The 18,298-nt window shown below is 42.3% G+C and overlaps 1 protein-coding gene across 4 annotated transcripts in view; it reads right to left on the reverse strand.

Annotated features, from left to right (window-relative positions):
• Positions 1-18,298, reverse strand: part of CACNA2D3 (calcium voltage-gated channel auxiliary subunit alpha2delta 3) — a 774,612-nt gene that overhangs the window by 495,384 nt on the left and 260,930 nt on the right. For all 4 annotated transcript variants that reach the window (XR_013229020.1, XM_077325515.1, XM_077325514.1 and 1 more), the window contains one exon: positions 11,266-11,325. Coding sequence is in view for 3 of the 4 variants with exons in the window: in XM_077325515.1 (XP_077181630.1) it covers positions 11,266-11,325 (60 nt within the window). In the remaining variant the exon portion in view is untranslated. The remainder of the gene's footprint in view (positions 1-11,265; positions 11,326-18,298) is intronic.

Raw genomic sequence — 18,298 nt, forward strand, 5'->3', positions numbered from 1 at the left:
GTGCGTTTATCCCCGCTCGCTCGGAGAAAAAAAAATGGCGATCGCTTCGCCGGAAGTTTGGAGGACAGGCTCAGGAGGAGGGACTTTGAAGAAACCGCAACAATGTTAACGCACAGGTCTTTTTCGCTAGTGTTGCAGATTGGTTGCAAGAGTGTAGCGCTTTCTGGAGGGTGAATCCACTTTTTGGGATTCCCCTGAAAGCGCTACAAGGAAGCGCTTTTTGCAGATTGGTTTCAGGTGTGTGGCAGATTGTCTACGACGTTGTGCGTTATGGCAAATCAATAGCGTTTCCAATTGGCAACCATTGTGCGATTTTGAAGGTGTGCAAAAAGCCCCTAAGTTTTCAAAGTTCCCATTTTTGCCTCAGCCAACATCAGAGGACAGGCCAGGACAGGCCTATGCATTTTTACACCCCCCACAATGGTGGCATAGTGGCATCCAGCTATTCCACCCTCATGTGGTGGGACTCCTATGCCCCCCACCCACACCTGATGCTGCTGCGAGGCACAGTGGAACCTTCCAACCCTGAGATGTGCATGCACACACACAACTCTGGGGCAGACTGTGTGCACTGGGGTATTTCATTCCCCGTGTTGTACTCGAGAGGTAGCAGGGCATGCTATGTATTCAATGCTACCCTGCCACGAGAAACTGCCAGCAGTATGACATGGTCATTGCCATGCATAATCAGTCAATGTGTTACTAGGCATGTGCGTAGGGGGGAAATTTGGACCGTTTTGGACTCAACTAGAAACAATTTGGCTGAATCCAAATTACCACAAACCACCGTTCACCAGTTCAGATTTAGCCAAATTGATTCAGCAGATCTGAAGCAGTCCAATTTTTTCCCTTTCGCATACCTCCCCCCCCCCCCACATACACTGTTCCCAGACACTGGAGAGCAACTCTGCTGCCTGAGAAATCAGGGTAGAGGCATTTAAAGGGTGTTCCAAGCAGCTGATGTGCCACTGCTCTGAGATGTCACAATGAGGCACAATATATAAATCAAATTAATAAAATACATACATACATACATACATCATCAGATGCTTGGTGGGCCCTTTAAAAGTTTCCTCCCACTGGCCTTCTCTAGCAGCAGAGCACACTCTCCACTGTTAGAGCAGGTGGGGAGGGAGGCGTTTTAAGGGCCGGCAAAGCAGCCAATAGTGACACATGAGCTCCTCAGTGGGTTCTCTTCTCTGCCTCCTGCCTTGTCAGGCACTGCCTGAGAAAGCAGGGATGAGGCATTTAAACTGGCCAAATCATAGCTGAATTGCGATTCGGCCGTCACTGATTCAGCCCATTTAAAGTGCAGGGATAGACAATTAGGCTCAGATAGGTTTGAAAACTACCCGAATCAGCATTGATCTGGGTACTTCTTGGCTTATCCAAACTGAATTGTCCTTGCCTATGTGTCACTGACCCAAGTTTCCCCAATAATATTTTGCCAGATTAGGATTTGAACCTAAATCTTAGTCTGCTACACTAACTACCAGGCAGGTACACCTAAAACCACCAATATAATCAGCTGAAATAAACCCACCAGCCCATGCCAACATCACCAGGATTTTTTAAAATGTTAAGTAATTCTTATAATTAAACGACTGAAATATGTCAGTGGTAGTCAATGCCAGCGAATGCTGGCAGGGGGCTCATGGGAATTGTAGTCCATGAACATCTGGAGGGCCGCAGTTTGACTACCCCTGTGCTAGTGTATGGGCTTTGTGGGATAGCATGATACAGTCCAAATTTGTCCAATCTTTAAAGTTAAGCAGTGTTGATAATTGGGAGGGAGACCACTGAGGAAGACTCTGCTGAAGCAGCCAATAGCAACTTGCCTTGGAAGTCCCTCACTGGAGTCACCCTGAATCAGATGCAACTTAATTGTCCTTTACACACATACACACACACACAGGCTTTGTTGAATCACTAACAAAAACATGTTTATTTAAAGAAAACTTTCCTCATGGAGAAATAGGCAGAGACAGTCTCCACACCCATCATATTGATAAGTAAAATAGCAGACTCCTTAGGCCAATGCAGGATTTCTTATGACAAATTTTTAAAATGCTGACTTTGTTATTCTTTTTTTCTTTTTGTACACTTTTGAACATGGAAGCTAATGGGCTGTATTGCATGATGTAGTGCATGATGAAGTAGTGCATGATGTAGTGCATGATGAAGATGCCACAGGCCAGAAGTACGCTAAATTCAAGGTGGTTTAAAATGAATGTGCAGCAATGGCAAAGCACAAAGATGTTCGACAAGGATTAGAACCCCCAAGTCATATCCTTTTCCTTAAAAAAGCACAACCCTTAAATTACACCTGTGATCACTGCATGCGAGCACTATTCCTTTAAACTGTCTCAGTAACTTTCAACCTTGCCAACAATTACAGAGATTAATTTAGAACCACTTATTGTTCTAGGGCCTTGCATTTCTAAAGGGCCAGTATTGAATTATTATAATTTTTAAAATTCATTTTTACTTACACGCAGAGATCTTGACAGCTGCACATTAGCATGCCCTTTTATAGATTTATACTAGCACTCACAGTTCAAATAGCCATAATACTTAATTTTTATGGGGTCTCTGGCAATATTTGGAAGTGTAAAAGTCACCAATTATTTTGCAAGATTAAGCTTATAGCTGTGTAGGAAATCAGTATGCAAATAAACTGACTGGTAAAATTCATACCATGGTGATTTCAGAAATTTTGCTCGATACTTAGGACACCTGATTGACAAAATGTCACAAACGGACAAAGAACGAGGCAAAGGAAAGATTTCACTGACCTTTTTCGCATAAGGCTGGGCCGGCACTTGACGGGCAGCAGGGCTAATCCCTGCTTTCGCATGATGTCGGAGCCCGCCCTGCCCTGACCCATGCCAAATCAGGTCCTCCGTTGTCCTGCAGTAAGGGACAGCATCCACATTCCCTTTTTCATCCTGGATACCAATGGGGCCGATCTCACAGCAGGCCCATCTGGCAGGGAAGAGTCAGGCCTTCCAGGCCCGGCTCCACCCCCACCTAAAAATGCCCGAGTCAGCTCCATGTTGCTGACTAGGGCATTTTCCCCTCCACAAAGATAGGAGTGTGGCAGAACCTCTCCACTCCAGCTGCCTAGTGTGGAGGCAGTAAACTGGGGTGGACCGGGTCTGGCAGGGAAAATCTTCCTCCATCTTGACCCGGGAAGTGGTGGGACAACTGTCTTGTCCCAACAAACACCAGTGGCCTGGCGCAGCCACTGCCATGTGGAATGGGTCACTCTGTCACAGAGAGATAAGCCTGAAAGAAAGGAAAGGCCATAGCCAATGCAAGCTCTCAAACTATAAATTTGACAGTTCATTTCAGATATTATCAGTCAGAGGGATTTATTTCTGCAAACTCCTGTATGAAACCTACAGAGTGGTGTAGTGCTCACTCATCTATTTTTATTATGCCCTGTCTCGAATGAGTTCTGTGTGATACACATGGTTCTCCTCAATTTTATCCTCACCTATCCTGTGATCAAGTCAGGCTAAGAGAGAACAACTGGTTCAGTGCCGTCCATTGAATTATACAGTTCAGTGATTTGAAACGGGCTGCTCATTAGAACCAGCAATCCTAGCTCTACACAGTTCTGCCTCTCATGTCTTGGGGTGAATGCTTTAGGCCTTGGGGTGAGTGCTTTAGGCCTCTTTGTGCAACCAATCGATGTAGGGAGAATGGATGTATGGGAGTGGGATGGATAAAAAGGAGAATTGGGATTATGCTTAAACTACACATTTAGTAGAGAGCCCACACATTCAGAAGAGCAGATGAACATGTGAAGGATTGGTGTGTTGTGAACAAACTGAACATAAGATAAGCCCTGCTGAATCAGATCACCTAGTCACAAAACACTTTCACACAGCAATCAATTACCTTGGAGGGTCAACAAATTACTTGTAAGAGACTTGCAAAGTAGATAACAACAAATAAATAACAACTATGGCAGATTGCATAGGACTGTGTATCTGATCAATTAAAGCTTCTTAAAGCTCTTTTTTATGTGGCTACCTCTGGTCACTAATACATGGTGTAATCCTGTTCTTGTTTACTCAAAAGTAAACCCCATTAGTGCTTCCTCCCAAGTATGTGTGGATAGGGCTGAAGCCTCAATGCAAAACTGAAGCCTGGACCTATAATAAAAATCAGGTCATCTGCTTCTCTGCCTGGCCCCTGACATCAAGCACCCAGTTGGCACCATGCAGAAATTGCCCATTTGAGCAATCTGTTTATTACTCACATCTGGATCCTAGCCTTCCACTTAAATGAACAGTTTTCTCCCCCCACCCTCCGATATGAGATCTGCAACAATCCTGTAAAATAGATTAGGCTGGGAAGAGTATGATAGCCCTAAAATAACCTAATGAGTTTTATGGCAGAGCAAGGATTTAAAATCAGGTGTCTCTAGTTACACCAGATTGGATCTCAGAAGGCAGGAATAAATAGCCAATTAGCATGTAGCAATTATTTTAACAGTGTAGTTAGAGTGTCAGGCTAGGATCAGAAAGATTACAGCGCAAATCCCCACTTTTCCATGGAAGCTTGATGGGTTACCTGGGCTGTTACACATTCTCAGTTTATCCTACCTCACAGGATTGTTGTGAGGATAATAGGGTAAAAAGGAAAACAATGTAATCCATCTTGGGTTCCCAATGGGGACAGTAACACTGCCGTTTCCAGCAAGTCCCAGAACTCCCCTTTTGTCATTTCCAGGTTTTACCTGGACATGATGCAGAGACATTGGTTAGTTAATTTTAATTTTCTGCCACTGCCATTTGCTGGGCAATGGGGCTTGCCAGCAGAAGGGAGGCCTGGGAGGCTTATTCAGAAAGAAACTGGCTTCACTTTCAACTCTTTTTAGCCCTGCTCTGCTCAGTATATTTTATTATTCCTATTGTTTGTTCTAAAATTCCCAGTTCTATACTTTATTCACCTTTAAATAAAAGCTGTTTGCTTAGGTACAAACTTTATTGCACTAGGCCATAGGCCATCACAAGAAAAGCTGTTTAAGTGATATTCAGGCTTTGAATGGGTTACCCACTTCGTGTTCATGAACCTGGCCTCCTGAAGATTAAAAGGCTACAATCCTAAAAAGCAGGAAAGTGTGAGAGTTCAGTAGAACACTAAAGACTAATTCTATTTTTGGCAGGGTGTGAGTTTTCATGAGTTACTCCTCATGTCTTCAGAACATGAGTCCATCTGTCCTTATATCTTGGAGTAGTTTCAGATGCCAAATTACAATAGTAGGTGTGGAAAAATCAGCATTGGTAATGAGGCAGGAAACCTAGGTCTTAATTCAGTCCGGGTGAATATACTGTCTTGCATGTCATTATCAGTTGCAATTCAGCATTCTCTCTTTCTAATCTTTCATTGACATTCCTCTTTAAGAGAAATGCTACTGTTAGGTCAGCTGTTGAATGTCCCAGAAGGTTTAATGTTCCCCCACTGATTTTTGAGTACTGTGGTTTCTAATGTCAGACATATCCTTTTATTCTGTGTCATAGAATCTGGCCTATTTGTACAATGTAGGGGGTGGAAGAGCTTTGCTGTCACATGATGGAACAAATCACATTAGAAGATGAGCAGGTCTTGACTACAGACAATGGATAGTTTGATGTAGTTGGGGTGGTAGCTGGAGTCATGTTTGCCAATCAGCTGGTTGCCTATATAATGTGGTGCTGACATTTCCTTGTGTATCTGTACGGTGGTCTCTGTGAAGTTTATTTCATGTGCAGAGTAAGTCATAGTGGGGTGGAAGTTGTTGAAGGCCAGGTAAAATATTTTGGGGGCTTCTTTGCTCCGGACAATGAAAATGTCATTAATGAATCTCAAGTAAAGGAGAGGTATCAATGGGTAGGAGTTCAGAAAATGCTCTTCTAGATCCACCAAGAAAATGTTAATATACTGTGGAGTCATGCAGGTGCCCATGACTGTGCCATTGATGTGAAGGTATACGTTCTCACCAAACTGAAGTAATTGTGGGGGATAACAAACTTGCAGATTTCAGTGTCAAGGTCTGCTGTGGTATTGTCAGGATGATGGTTCTAATGGCTTGTAGTCCATCCTTATGGGGAATATGATGGATAGTGACTCAACATCCATGGTCGCTAGAATGGTGTTTTCTGGGAGATGGCTGATGACTGCAGGAAGGCTGTGGTATCACAGACATTTGGTCTCAGGATGGAATTCATATATCCTGATACTCCTACAAGTGATGGTACCTATGCTCGAGACAGTTGAACATCTAGAGATGCCAGATTTATGTATTTTGGCAGGAGGCAGAAAGTGCCTGGTCCAGGTTCTTTGGGTATATCAAAGTGATTTAGATATATTTGTGAGCTATCCCCATGTCTTTTCAGGAAACAAAATATATAATATCTAAAATTTCTAGTGATCTGGAGAGGATGCACGCAGGGCCATAATTGAAGAAATAACCATAAATCTTTTTTATATGAGGAATTCTATTTGAAAAGGACTTCCTCATTTTTACTTAAAGAATTATCTAAAAGTTTTAAAAAACCCACACCAACAACAACAATGCAAACCTCAGCAGCGTAAATCAAACGGTTTAGAAAGCCCAGCTAGCCACATAATCTTACAATTAGAGCTCTTGACTTCTAGCTCTTTTTGAAGATGTCTCAAGGTCAAATGCTGCTGGTTAAAGCTTTAAATCCAGATACGCTGGAGGGAGTGCTTATATATGAATCAAACACATGGTGTTAAATTTTAACAATATAGACAATGCTTTCCACTGTTTTGATTTATTTCTTCCACCTAACAGGCAGTTTTATTTATGTCTCTCACAGTAGATATCTGTGCTTAGCTCAAACAGGCCCTGTGTCAAGGATCATAACACTGTACTAGAATATCTATTGCTAAGAAATCTTTGAGAAAAATCCAATAGCACGATGGGAAATAAATATATCTGTGCTGGAATATGGTAGGTTGTAAACTGCAATAGAAGGATACAGGGCTGCTGAAGTCAGGGTTGGCAAAACGCAGAACACACACCTTGGGTTGTCATTTACCTAATTTACTATTTCTCCAGCATCAATGAAAACTGTTATGATTTGGTTTATGTTGGCCTGTATCCAGCCACATTTCAAATACTTGAGGGCATTTGAGTTTTCTTAAGAGAAAGTGGTGATTTCCATCAAGCTGTTTCTCCTACTGCAACCCCCCTGGAAGCTGATGTTCTGTTGACCCCAAAGACACCAAAAGGAAGGGGGTAAGTGGGCTGCAGCAGGAGACAGGAATTGGCAGAAAACACTGCTCCCTCTTAGAAAAACCTATGTGCCCTTAAGTGTGTAGAACCACAAAGTTAAGGCTTGCTTAGAGATTACTCTCAACTTTTTTCTTTTGGTATTTGCACAGGACAAGAAATGCAATAGATATCTCAAGGCCAGGTTATAGATCAAATTGAATATAAAACACACCTTTAGCAGCTGAGCAAGTTGTACTTGGGTGAGTTATACCTGGGTCTTAACATTAGAGAATCATTAATCAGGAACTGAGTAGTCAGTAAATGGAATCCTGTGCATGCAGGCAGACTTATACATACATGTCATTTGCTGGACTGCAAAACAGAAGCACAAGTGAGATGCACATTCAGACACACATATTAATGTGCATCTGAATAAGGATGCAGGCTCTTTTCACTATATTATTTAGAACGGGATGTGTATTCCAATACGCAGGTGACTGGTCACATATTGACCTTTCTTCTCAACAGTTAAAAATGGATCAAGGCTTTGCAGGAGTGCTTGCATGGAAGCAGCTCTGCAGTCTTCTGCCAGACCATATCTTCTTCTACAAACTTTGTGAGCAGAATGTGTATGTGAACTACCAGAAAGATGGTGACAGTGTTTTTATTTCAGAAAATTGGGGGGGGGGGGTTGCTGAAGGGAATGTTTCTGCTTTTCTCAGTGTTTTCAAATTGGTGCTTGAAGCATCTTGATAGCTTGTGTGAATGGGGGGGTATATTTGGGTTTTGACACTATGCTTTATTTATTTAAGCACTTATCATCTGCTTTTCCTTGTGATTTAAAGCAGGGGTAGTCAACCTGTGGTCCTCCAGATGTCCATGGACTACAATTCCCATGAGACCCTGCCAGCAAATGATGGCAGGGGCTCATGGGAATTGTAGTCCATGGACATCTGGAGGACCACAGGTTGACTACCCCTGCTTTAAAGCAGCTTACAATAATAAAATATCTTTAATTAAATTGAAACTAAAACAAAATAGCAGGCCCCAAATCTCCCCTGTATGCACTTAATTTTTTTGTTTATTTCTGTTGCTTTCTGATTGCAGTGTTTTCAAATTATATTTCCAGGGTTTTATTGGACATCTGGTTTGGTCAAGAATGGCAGCATATCAAATGGAAATGTACGCCTATTTGTCAACATGGACCTTCAAACTGATAACAGAGAAATATTCTGTTAATGGATGCCTTCCTACAAAGAATAATAATTCTGCAGATTCCCATTCAGAAGTGATATTACTGGAAGATCTGGGTTCTTCCCACCGATCTCTACCTCCTCTTAAAAATATACAATCATCCTAGTCACTATTTTATTTTGAGCAGATTATGAGGTTTATCTAAAAGAACCACCATCTTCTTGGAGGGGTTGCAGCAGGGTCACTGAAGTCAAGATTAACAATTGATTAGTTTTAATGGACCGTGGCCCTGATAAATAACAAAGGCCTGCTCAGAGATTAGGCAATCCTGCTGACACAAATGGCTTTTAACCTAACAACGCTAATACCATCAACATCTCAGGAGACCCCAGGGGGGTTGTGGAAATGGAACAGAAATGTGGCGCAGAGGCATTTTTAATAAAATCCTCTATAAGTGCTTCTGATTTGCCTTGACAATAGATGTGGTTTCTTCTGGACATGAGGTTCAGAAAAAGAAATGCAAGAGAATTTCAATAGCAGGAAAGCACTTAAGGATTCTGCGTGTTCCATTTCAAACACTGATAATGCAAAAAAAAAAAAAAAATTAAGAAGAGACCTCCAATATGGCAGTTCATGCTGTGTCCAAACTGAGGGCCATTTCGCACGGCTTCAAAGTAGCAGAATGGTTGCTATTTGGAAACGCTACTAATTTGCCATAACCCACGACGTCGTAGACAATCTGCAACAATCCTGAAACCAATCAGCAAAAAGCGCTTCGTTGTGGCGCTTTCAGGGGAATCCAGAAAAGTGGATTCACCCTCCGGATAGCGATACACTCCTGCAACCAATCTGCAACAGTAGCGCTAAAGACCTGTGCGTTACCATTGTTGCTGGTTCTTCAAAGTCCCTCCCCCTGGCTCTCTCCTCCAAACTTCCGGCGAAGCGATCGCCATTTTTTTTTCTCCGAGCGAGCGGGGATAAACGCACCGGCGAGCCTCTTTCTGTTTAGAGGCTTCCCTGGCTTCAGTCCTTCACCTTTAGTCACTAAGCACAAACCACTGAAAAGCCCGTTTGCTGAAATAAAGTCCCTTTATTTTTTACAAATAAATTCAGCCGAAAATCGGGCCCGTGAGAAGGGGGGGGATTTTTTTTTTATCACTCGAGGCAGCGTGCAAACGATCATACAATCAAACGACAGCTCACATTAGGCAGCTGGATGGGTCTCTCCGTAGCAACGAATCTACCTAGATTCGTTGCTATGGGTCGTTTTTTTTTTTAAAAACCTTTCTTAAAGGGAAAGGGGCTGTTTGGGAGCATGCTAACGGCTGCCCATTGGCTGCTTGACGGCCAGGGGCGGGACGAGCTTGGCAATAGCGCTTCCTTTCTAGCGATTTCTGCCGAGACCGGAAGCCTGTGGGAAACGCTAAAAAACGCAACTGATTCCACTACAAAGGCAGGTATGCATAACGACGAATTCCACTATTTTAAATGGCGATTTTTCATTCCGCAAACAATTTGCAACAAAGATCCCTGTGCGAAAAGGCCATGAGTTTCTCACAGCTCCTTGAGACTCTATAGCTTTATACTGAGACATGTGCGTGTGTGGCGGGGGAGGATATCTATACAGTATTAACACTGTGTAGCATTAGATTGACTGAGAACATGGCTTTTTAGACCTTGTTTGGAATATGAACTGATGTGTTTCTTCTGAGACACCTGACCTGATTTTAGGTGCAGACTAATTAATTACACATAACAACTGGTTCAACAAAGTGGTTTCAGATGTTCACTCTCATTTACATCTAAGGACTCATTCTGGTAGGTCAATGGGGTTCAAGTGAGCATTGCAATGAAGATGGAAATTTGTATACTAATGCATGCTTACAATGTATGCAAGAAGTTGTTTGTGTATTTCTCTTGGGCTAGTGGTACAATCCTCTTTTTCTCCAATTAGCATATAAATTCTTCAGAATATTTGTGGGATGTTAATACAAATTGTATACAATTTAATAAAATATCTTTTAAAAAATGGTGAATGCCCTACTCTTTAGGTTCAGCATGGGTGCCAAAGGCAATGAACAGAATGCAATGAACATAAAATCTCATGAGTTCCTAAACTACTGTTTTGCTTGCCACCCCAAAAGTCTATGAAATGTCTTGAAAACAACAAAGTAAGTTCCCACATTCCAATAGATTAGAATACCAGTTCTCATCACCTTTTCTTTAGACATGCTCATCGGAAGCAATATCCACTTGCTTAGGACAGTCTTTATTAAGCACTGAAGACCTCAATTAGGTTGATCAAGGCTGTTAGTCAAAAGCAAGTCAGATACTAGACAAATGCATCCCCTTGCTGGCTGTGTCTTATCCAACAAAGCCTGGAGTTGTCCAGCCACCATGCATTCAACCCACTCTCCAGTCATTATTCAAACGGTTAAAGTCTAATGACACAAAGTCCACTGGTTTGTTTTTAATAAATTTCATTTAGCCCATGCAGATGTTTAAATAGTCAACATTAATCACTTCTTCCCCTATCACGATCAAACAGCGAAACATACTGAGATGAAGAATGTACACTGAATTTTTTTTAGGATATAGGAAAGGTTTGTGAACTGTGATCAGAGATCTAGACCAAAGTCTTCTGCACAGACAGTATCACATAGCCAGGCCCAACCCTTTGGGTTTCAAAGCCATCTACAATGAAATCTTCTGAAAGGCACTGGAACAAGGAATCATACCAGATGGCAAAAGAGCCAGCCTCTTTACTAGTAAGAATAGTTATAGATGTATATAACACACACATACACACATAAATAAAGATATGAATTTCTATCTACCTGTAAGTCAGCATCAAATTCATGTTTCAAGTGAGCTTCTTCTGCAGCTTCCACAAGTCGCTAAAAAGAGGGAAGAATACAGCATTACTTTCTAGATAGTCCATAAGCTATTCTTTCTTGTGAATTGTCAAAACAGCTGTTGTGAACCCAGTTGTATATGCTCAGTTCCATCAAACTTACTCTCTCCTCTCAATTGAATATAACAAGCAGTTCTGAAACAGGGAGAATGACACAAAACCAGGGGTCCCCAACCTTCTGGCCCATGGGGGCTGCATTAGCCTGCCCAGTGCCTAAAGAGGGCCACATCTTAAACCAAAATGTAGCAAAATTATTTTTTATTTAGATCAAAAGTAAATATTCAAAGGAAAATGAAGAAATGTTAATTTTAATGCAATCCATTTTGGAACAATATTTTACTGGGGAATCCTTTTATTTAGCTGTACATGCTTACCTAGTCAGTGTGATTTTTGTGGCTGTATTCTGTTAGCCAAGGCATTGATGTCCAAGTCAAGGTTTGTGACAAACACTCTTAAAATATCATGTACATGTTCATCTGTAAGCCTTGACCGACACTTCAATTTCACAATTTTCATTTTGGAAAATGTTTGTTCACGGATGTATGTGGTGCCAAAGTCTGTGAACATGCCTGCAGTAAATTTCTTTAGGATGGTAAATATATTAAGTAGACCAGAAGCACACCTGAGACATAAACGAAGGGGCCTTTGCTGCCACGGGGGCAGGAGCCCTGAAGGAACACTGCAGGGAGAGTCCTAGACAATTTTATTTTCACAGCTGGTGGCTGGTAGCTGGAAGCAGGATTTTGGAAAGGAGATCAAGCTTGTGCGCTGGCCTCCTTAGTTGATGGGGGCTCCCATCAGGAGTAGTGTGGATGCAGAGCCTGTGGGTGGGCTCACATTTCCAGGTGGCAACCGAAACTCAGCAGAGGCAAAACGCCTAGTGGGTTCACGCACTGTTGTCACCCCTCAAAGAATAGCAGGATGGATGATCCGGGGAAGGCTGGTACATTAGCCAGCATCACCCGTCGAGGGAACCTGCTAGTAATTGGGGCTGCTTTGTAGTCGGCTGACTACAAGAGGGTTATTTACACTTCCAGGAAAAGCCACTCTCCATCAATAAATTCAGTTGTCGCCATTACATGCCAAAAGAAAGAATTAGTTTCAGTGTCCTTATTGATGGGCAACTACTACCCTGCAAGGCAATAGAAATCTAGCACACTGTTTTCTTTGTATATGTCTCTGAGATGATCACTGGCTTTCAAATCAATTCGTTCCATTTGAAAAAAAGTTAAAGGGACAGGATGAACAACAGTAGATGGTGCCTCATGAGGCAGGAAGAACAGTATGGGTCTCAGGGAAAATGCCCTGAGGGTGATAGCAGCAAACAAGCAGGTTGGAGAGCAGCACAGAAAGAGGTCGGGGGCCACAGGCCTCAGGTTGGGAACCCCTGCTTAAAACCATTCAAATTGTCGTTTCCTATATCATAACATCCATCATTCAAAGAAACACCTTTAAAATGTGATGCAAAGAAAGTCTATTATTTGCATCTTTTGGACTAAATAATCAATAAAATCAACACTTTACACATAACTGTGTTTTTGCAATGAAGCATATAAAACAACAATGTCATCACTATGTTCGGGCCATAAAGCTTAGTGGAAGAACAAGAAAAAAGGTTTTGCCCAAACTTCCACAACTTTGGCCCAGGCAGGAAGCAAATTCTTCTTTCCTTGATATTGGTGCAAAGCTATTCAGCCAATAAAACTTCAAATAAAAACAATGAGCCCAACAAGGGGCAGCTTGATTCACATGCAAAAGAACAATCTACTTATGAAAAGCTCAAATACTCATCATGCCCATTTTGAAGTATGCAGCATTTCTGACTGTTAACAACAAAACGTTCATTGACAATGGAACAGATCAGTGGATTTTTTTTTTCTGCAGCAAAACTTCCCCACCACATGTTGGATGCAAACACATCTCATTTCATCAGTTTAGAGAGGCGCAAAGAAGCATGGGAAAAGATGAAAGAAAGATAAACGAATAACACAGATTAAGCTTCAACTATTATATATTACTAAGCCTTTGCTGATTGGATCCAAATGTGCAAATTTTGCATAAAATTTACAATTGTATTCATGGGACTCTGCAAAGAGATGAAGCTTAATGGAAGACATTCTTTAAATCACTGGAGGCAAAGATATAAAAGCCATATGTAAGTTTTCAACATTTTAATATTAAAAACAAAAGTCATAATTCCACATTAAAATGTTCAGTACTTGACAGACTTGTCATTCTAACCTATCTATGCCAGATTCAGTTGCCAGATTCTTTGTAGAGGCAGTATTACTACAGTTACTAAGGATACAATTGCTTAGTTAGCTGCATAAATACCACTGACCTGGTGCAAAACCACCCATAATGAAAGCCCCCCCCCCCACTATTGAGAACAGCTGTACTCTGGCTTCATTCTTCTGCAGGGCACCTGTGGGAGTTTTTAAAGGGCCCACTTGATAAGCAAGCCGTAATGTCAAGTTCGCACTTACTTACACTTGTGAATCATCTCCATGTGGCCTATGATATTCTGATGAAGTGTGCAAACAGGAAGAATACTGAGTTCTTATACAAATTTTGGGATTTCCTGCATTCTCATTTTCCTAGCTTGTAAGAACCTGTGTCTGGAGGGGGGGGGGGCTTCTGTTACACGCATGATTTGCTCCCTCTAGTGGTTGGTTTTATATTATCCTGGTTCCCAGTGATAAAAAGGTTGGGGACCACTGCTCTATATAACACATGATTAAAACATTAACAGACAGCCAATCCTATACATCAGAATCACACATAATGGGAAGAGCCCACCAAGGATCATGCCATCCAGCCCCACATACTTCCTCAGGTACAATGTCTCTTGTGCGTGCACACGAAAGCTCATACCTTGAATGGTCTTTGTTAGTCTTAAAGGTGCCGCTGGGCTCTAAATTTGTTCTATATCCTTCATAAGCATATGTTTTTGAACTGATGCCTGTCAATGAAAATAGACTCTAGGGATAAGTTTTAGTGAATCTGGGCTCCAGTTAGTTGCCTCAGCATTTGGGCAGATTCTTCAAAGAAGCCTGGCAGCAACATCAAATATTATTTCTGTGTGCCACATGCTTACAGCCAGGACATCAGCATGAAAAAAGTAATCAATGAGTATTTCCAGTGAATGAATCACACATCTGGAATGCATTTAACAAAGTCAGTTCTAGACTACAAAAAGGTTTGCCATGATAAATGTGTCACTTTTAAAGATGACACAAAATTCAGGATGGGAGGGCCGCTTGCTGCAATTCTGCACGGAAATGACTAATGAACCCATTCACCAAACAAGTTACCTGAACTCTCTTTTCTTACTTTTAATGCGAAGCTGAGCATTTTCAGATACAAGAGTCCACACATGTTAAATTGCACCAGATAAAACAAAACCAGCAGAAATATTGAAAGAGCATAAAGCTCAGTACCACATATTTTACACTGGAAGCCCAATTACATGCCACCAGAGACAAAGATGAATGTATCGTTTTGAACTTGTTTCAGAAAAAAGCATTCATTATCCATCTTTGAGAAGCACCTCTATCAGATCTAGTCACCAGAGTGTAATGATAGAATGAAGCCGGGAAAAGTAATTATTTGGGGATGTTGAGAACAAATATTTTTAAAATTAATATATAAATAACAAAATAATATTAGATATTATCAGAAACTATGTTCACCATCAATGGCATGATTACCTTCTCTAGAAATATGTTTAACATCACTTATAGCCTACTAAATCAACTTTTATAATCTTAGTTAATTGGTTTCTTATCTGATAATCAATGAAATGTAATCATGCTGTACAATAAGCATGTGGGGTACAGGAGAAAGACTGTACTTTTTTTCCTAACACTGCACATCTATAACTATTGAAATTATGGGGGGAGGGGTCACACAAAGTCACGGAAGTGAAAGAATAAGCTGTTTTCTTTGCAAACTTCATTGCCAAAGGATTACATGTTGCTCTTGGGAGTATGCTATAGTAGATTACCAAAGTTTAAAAATATTACCATGATCCACTTCTATTATTACCTCATTTGTGGGTTCATTTCAAAGGTGAAGAAGAGATTTCAGTTCCAGAAAATTTTGCATGTTTGCCGGCAGTTTGTGAAAGGTTGTTTTTTTTTGTTGGGAATGGCTAAGATTTATTAAATTGGAATGCTTCAGTAATATTTTGGCATGGACTGGTAAATATGCTGAAACCATCTTGACCCCACTGGAGTTCTCTCCCCCCCCCCCCCGATTTTATAACAAAGTAGAGGCATGGGAGAACAAAAGCTTTCATCAATATTATTGCACTTTATCAAATTCAAAATGGGCAAAAAAACATATTATACTATACACTTACTAGCTGTATCTAGATTCCTCCCATTCCACTTCAAGTGTCTTTGTTGTGTCTGGTGTCTCATATACTTGTCTTCTACACATTGCCTTGGATCCTATGGCACACTTAGAAAGAATGTGTTCCCCCTTACCCAAGGTAGACCCTGAATCCTTCTAGATACTAATGCTAGATGTTGCAGGACTCTAGTCATGTGGCCCAAGGAGACACACTAAGGATGAGGAGTCATGTGTCAAAGCTGACCCTGCACTGGTATGGTAATAAAACTCTGGCCTTAGTAGGTTCAGGTCCCTCCCCAGTAGTTCATTCAGAAACTGAAGCAAAAAAAGCTTTATTGAAGAAAATCAAGAAAAGCTCTTAAAAGTAAGGCATATAGTTCAGTGATAATGCACATAAAATAACAAAGACTAATAACTGTGCTACCTCTACTAATGGCAGAAATGATGGTTGATACAGATGAAGTATGATGTTCCAGAGTTTACCCAGAGTATCTTGAAGCCATAAGGAGGGGGATAAGAAAGGGAATGTTCTCTTTCTGCTATAGCCTATAATATAGACATTGCCAGCTATAATAGTAGTAGAAAAACCAGCATGTTCATTCGGATATTTCTGCTAAAACTTTGGTTCAAGCTTCGACCTAATTCTATGGGCTCATTTTCTGATGTGCAAAGCAGTTCCTGGTTCGCTGCTCCAAGTGGCACTCCAGGGCCAAGTGGCCAATTGGGAGGCCAGATGGCAGCCAGGGAGGAGGCTCGCCTCACGCCGCTGGACTCGGGGAAATTTACTTTCCCTCCACCCAGCAACTGCCCTTCCGCACCAACGGACCACTTCCCCCCTTGCCAGCCTCTCACCGACCTTCGGCGACGCCACCATGACCACCACCCACACTCACTGGCCTCTCCGCGACCTTCGGCAGCGCCGCCGCACCCAGCCACCATGCTCGCCGCTTCCACATTTCCCAGCCTCTCCCCAACCTTCAGCGCCACCGCCACGCCCAGCCACCAAGCTGCATGATGGCCGCCAAGACGACGAGCCTGCTGCAGAGCCGCTCCGCAGCAAGAGGTGCCCCGAGACCTCGCCGGCCAGCCTCAAAATGGCCGCGCATGCAAGGAGTCCGCCGCGCCGCCGCTCTGCCACCAGTGCCACGCCGAGGCCTCACCGGCCGCACCGGACCACATGGCCGCCTGATGCACACCTCGCCTCCTTCACGCCACTGGTGCCCTGCCGAAGACATCCAATGATCCTGCCCACGTAAGTACGACCCCACTAAACTGCCCCAGGCCCACAACACCACCAGCCCAGTCCATGCCCATATTCTGCCCATTTTTTAAAATAGGCTTTACATCTAGTCCTAAATAATTGTGCTGGGCAAGTAAAAGTTGCATTTTACTGCCTTCACCGCCATCTCATAGGCATTCTATAAGATGTTCTCAATTCTTTGTTGCGAATCTTCCTCCAAACTCAGGGCCATTCCACACTAGGATCTATGTTGCAAATTGGTTGCGGAACAAAAAAAACGCCATTTTAAATAGTGGAATTCGTCATTCTGCATACCTGCCTTTGTAGTGGAATTCAGTTGCTATCGTTTCCCACAGCTTTCCGGTCTCGGCAAAAATTGCTAGCCAGGAAGCGATATTGCCGAGCTTTGTCCCCGCCCCTGGCTGTCAATCAAATGAGCAGCCAATGGGCGGCTGTTATCATGCTCCCGAAAAGCCCCTTTCCCTTTAAGGCAGGTTTAAAAAAAAAACACGTTGCAACGAATCTGCGTTGATTCGTTGCAACGGAGAGACCAATCTAGCTAGCAGGTGGTGTTTGAGCTGCCGTTTCATCGTTGCCACGCTCACCCTGAGTGAAAAAAAAATACCCCCCCACACACGGGTGTGATTTTCAGCCGAAAATAAAGGGGATAATAAAGGGAAAATAAACCAGCAAATGGGGCTATGTGGTGCTTGGTGCTTGGTGACTTAAAATAGCTCTGGAGAGGGACTGCAGCCGGGGAAGCCTTGCTGGGTAAATGAAGGCTCGCTGGTGCGTTGATCTCCGCTTGCTCCGAGAAAAAAAAAAGGTGATCGCTTCGCCGGAAGATCAGAGGAGAGAGCCAGAGGGAGGGACTTTGTAGAAACCACAACAATGGTAATGAACAGAACAGAATAGACTGCCTAAGGAGGTGATGAGTTCCCCCTCACTGGCAGTCTTCAAGCAAAGGTTGGATACACACTTTTCTTGTATGCTTTAGGATGCTTTGGGGTGATCTTGCGTTGACCAGGGGGTTGGACTAGATGGCCTGTATGGCCCCTTCCAACTCTATAATTCTATGATTTCCTTTAACATTGCCTGAAGTCTAGAAGATGGCTTTGGGATTAGGTGCAATAATTATTTAAAGAAAAAATTGTTACAAAATAGTATGTAAGTACAGGCATTTCCTCTTGTAAAAACTCTCATACCAAATCAAACAGTCTTGTGGCAATCTGGGAGCAACTGGGGGAAATGAGGATTAACACATAGAACAAGTCTACATCCCAATCTAATGCACAGTTACTTGGGGGAAAAACTTCTTTGTTAAGTGGCTATTACTTCCAAATGAAGGTGAATAGGATCA

Source organism: Paroedura picta, chromosome 3, assembly GCF_049243985.1.
Source record: "Paroedura picta isolate Pp20150507F chromosome 3, Ppicta_v3.0, whole genome shotgun sequence".
Taxonomy (NCBI): Eukaryota; Metazoa; Chordata; class Lepidosauria; order Squamata; family Gekkonidae; genus Paroedura; species Paroedura picta.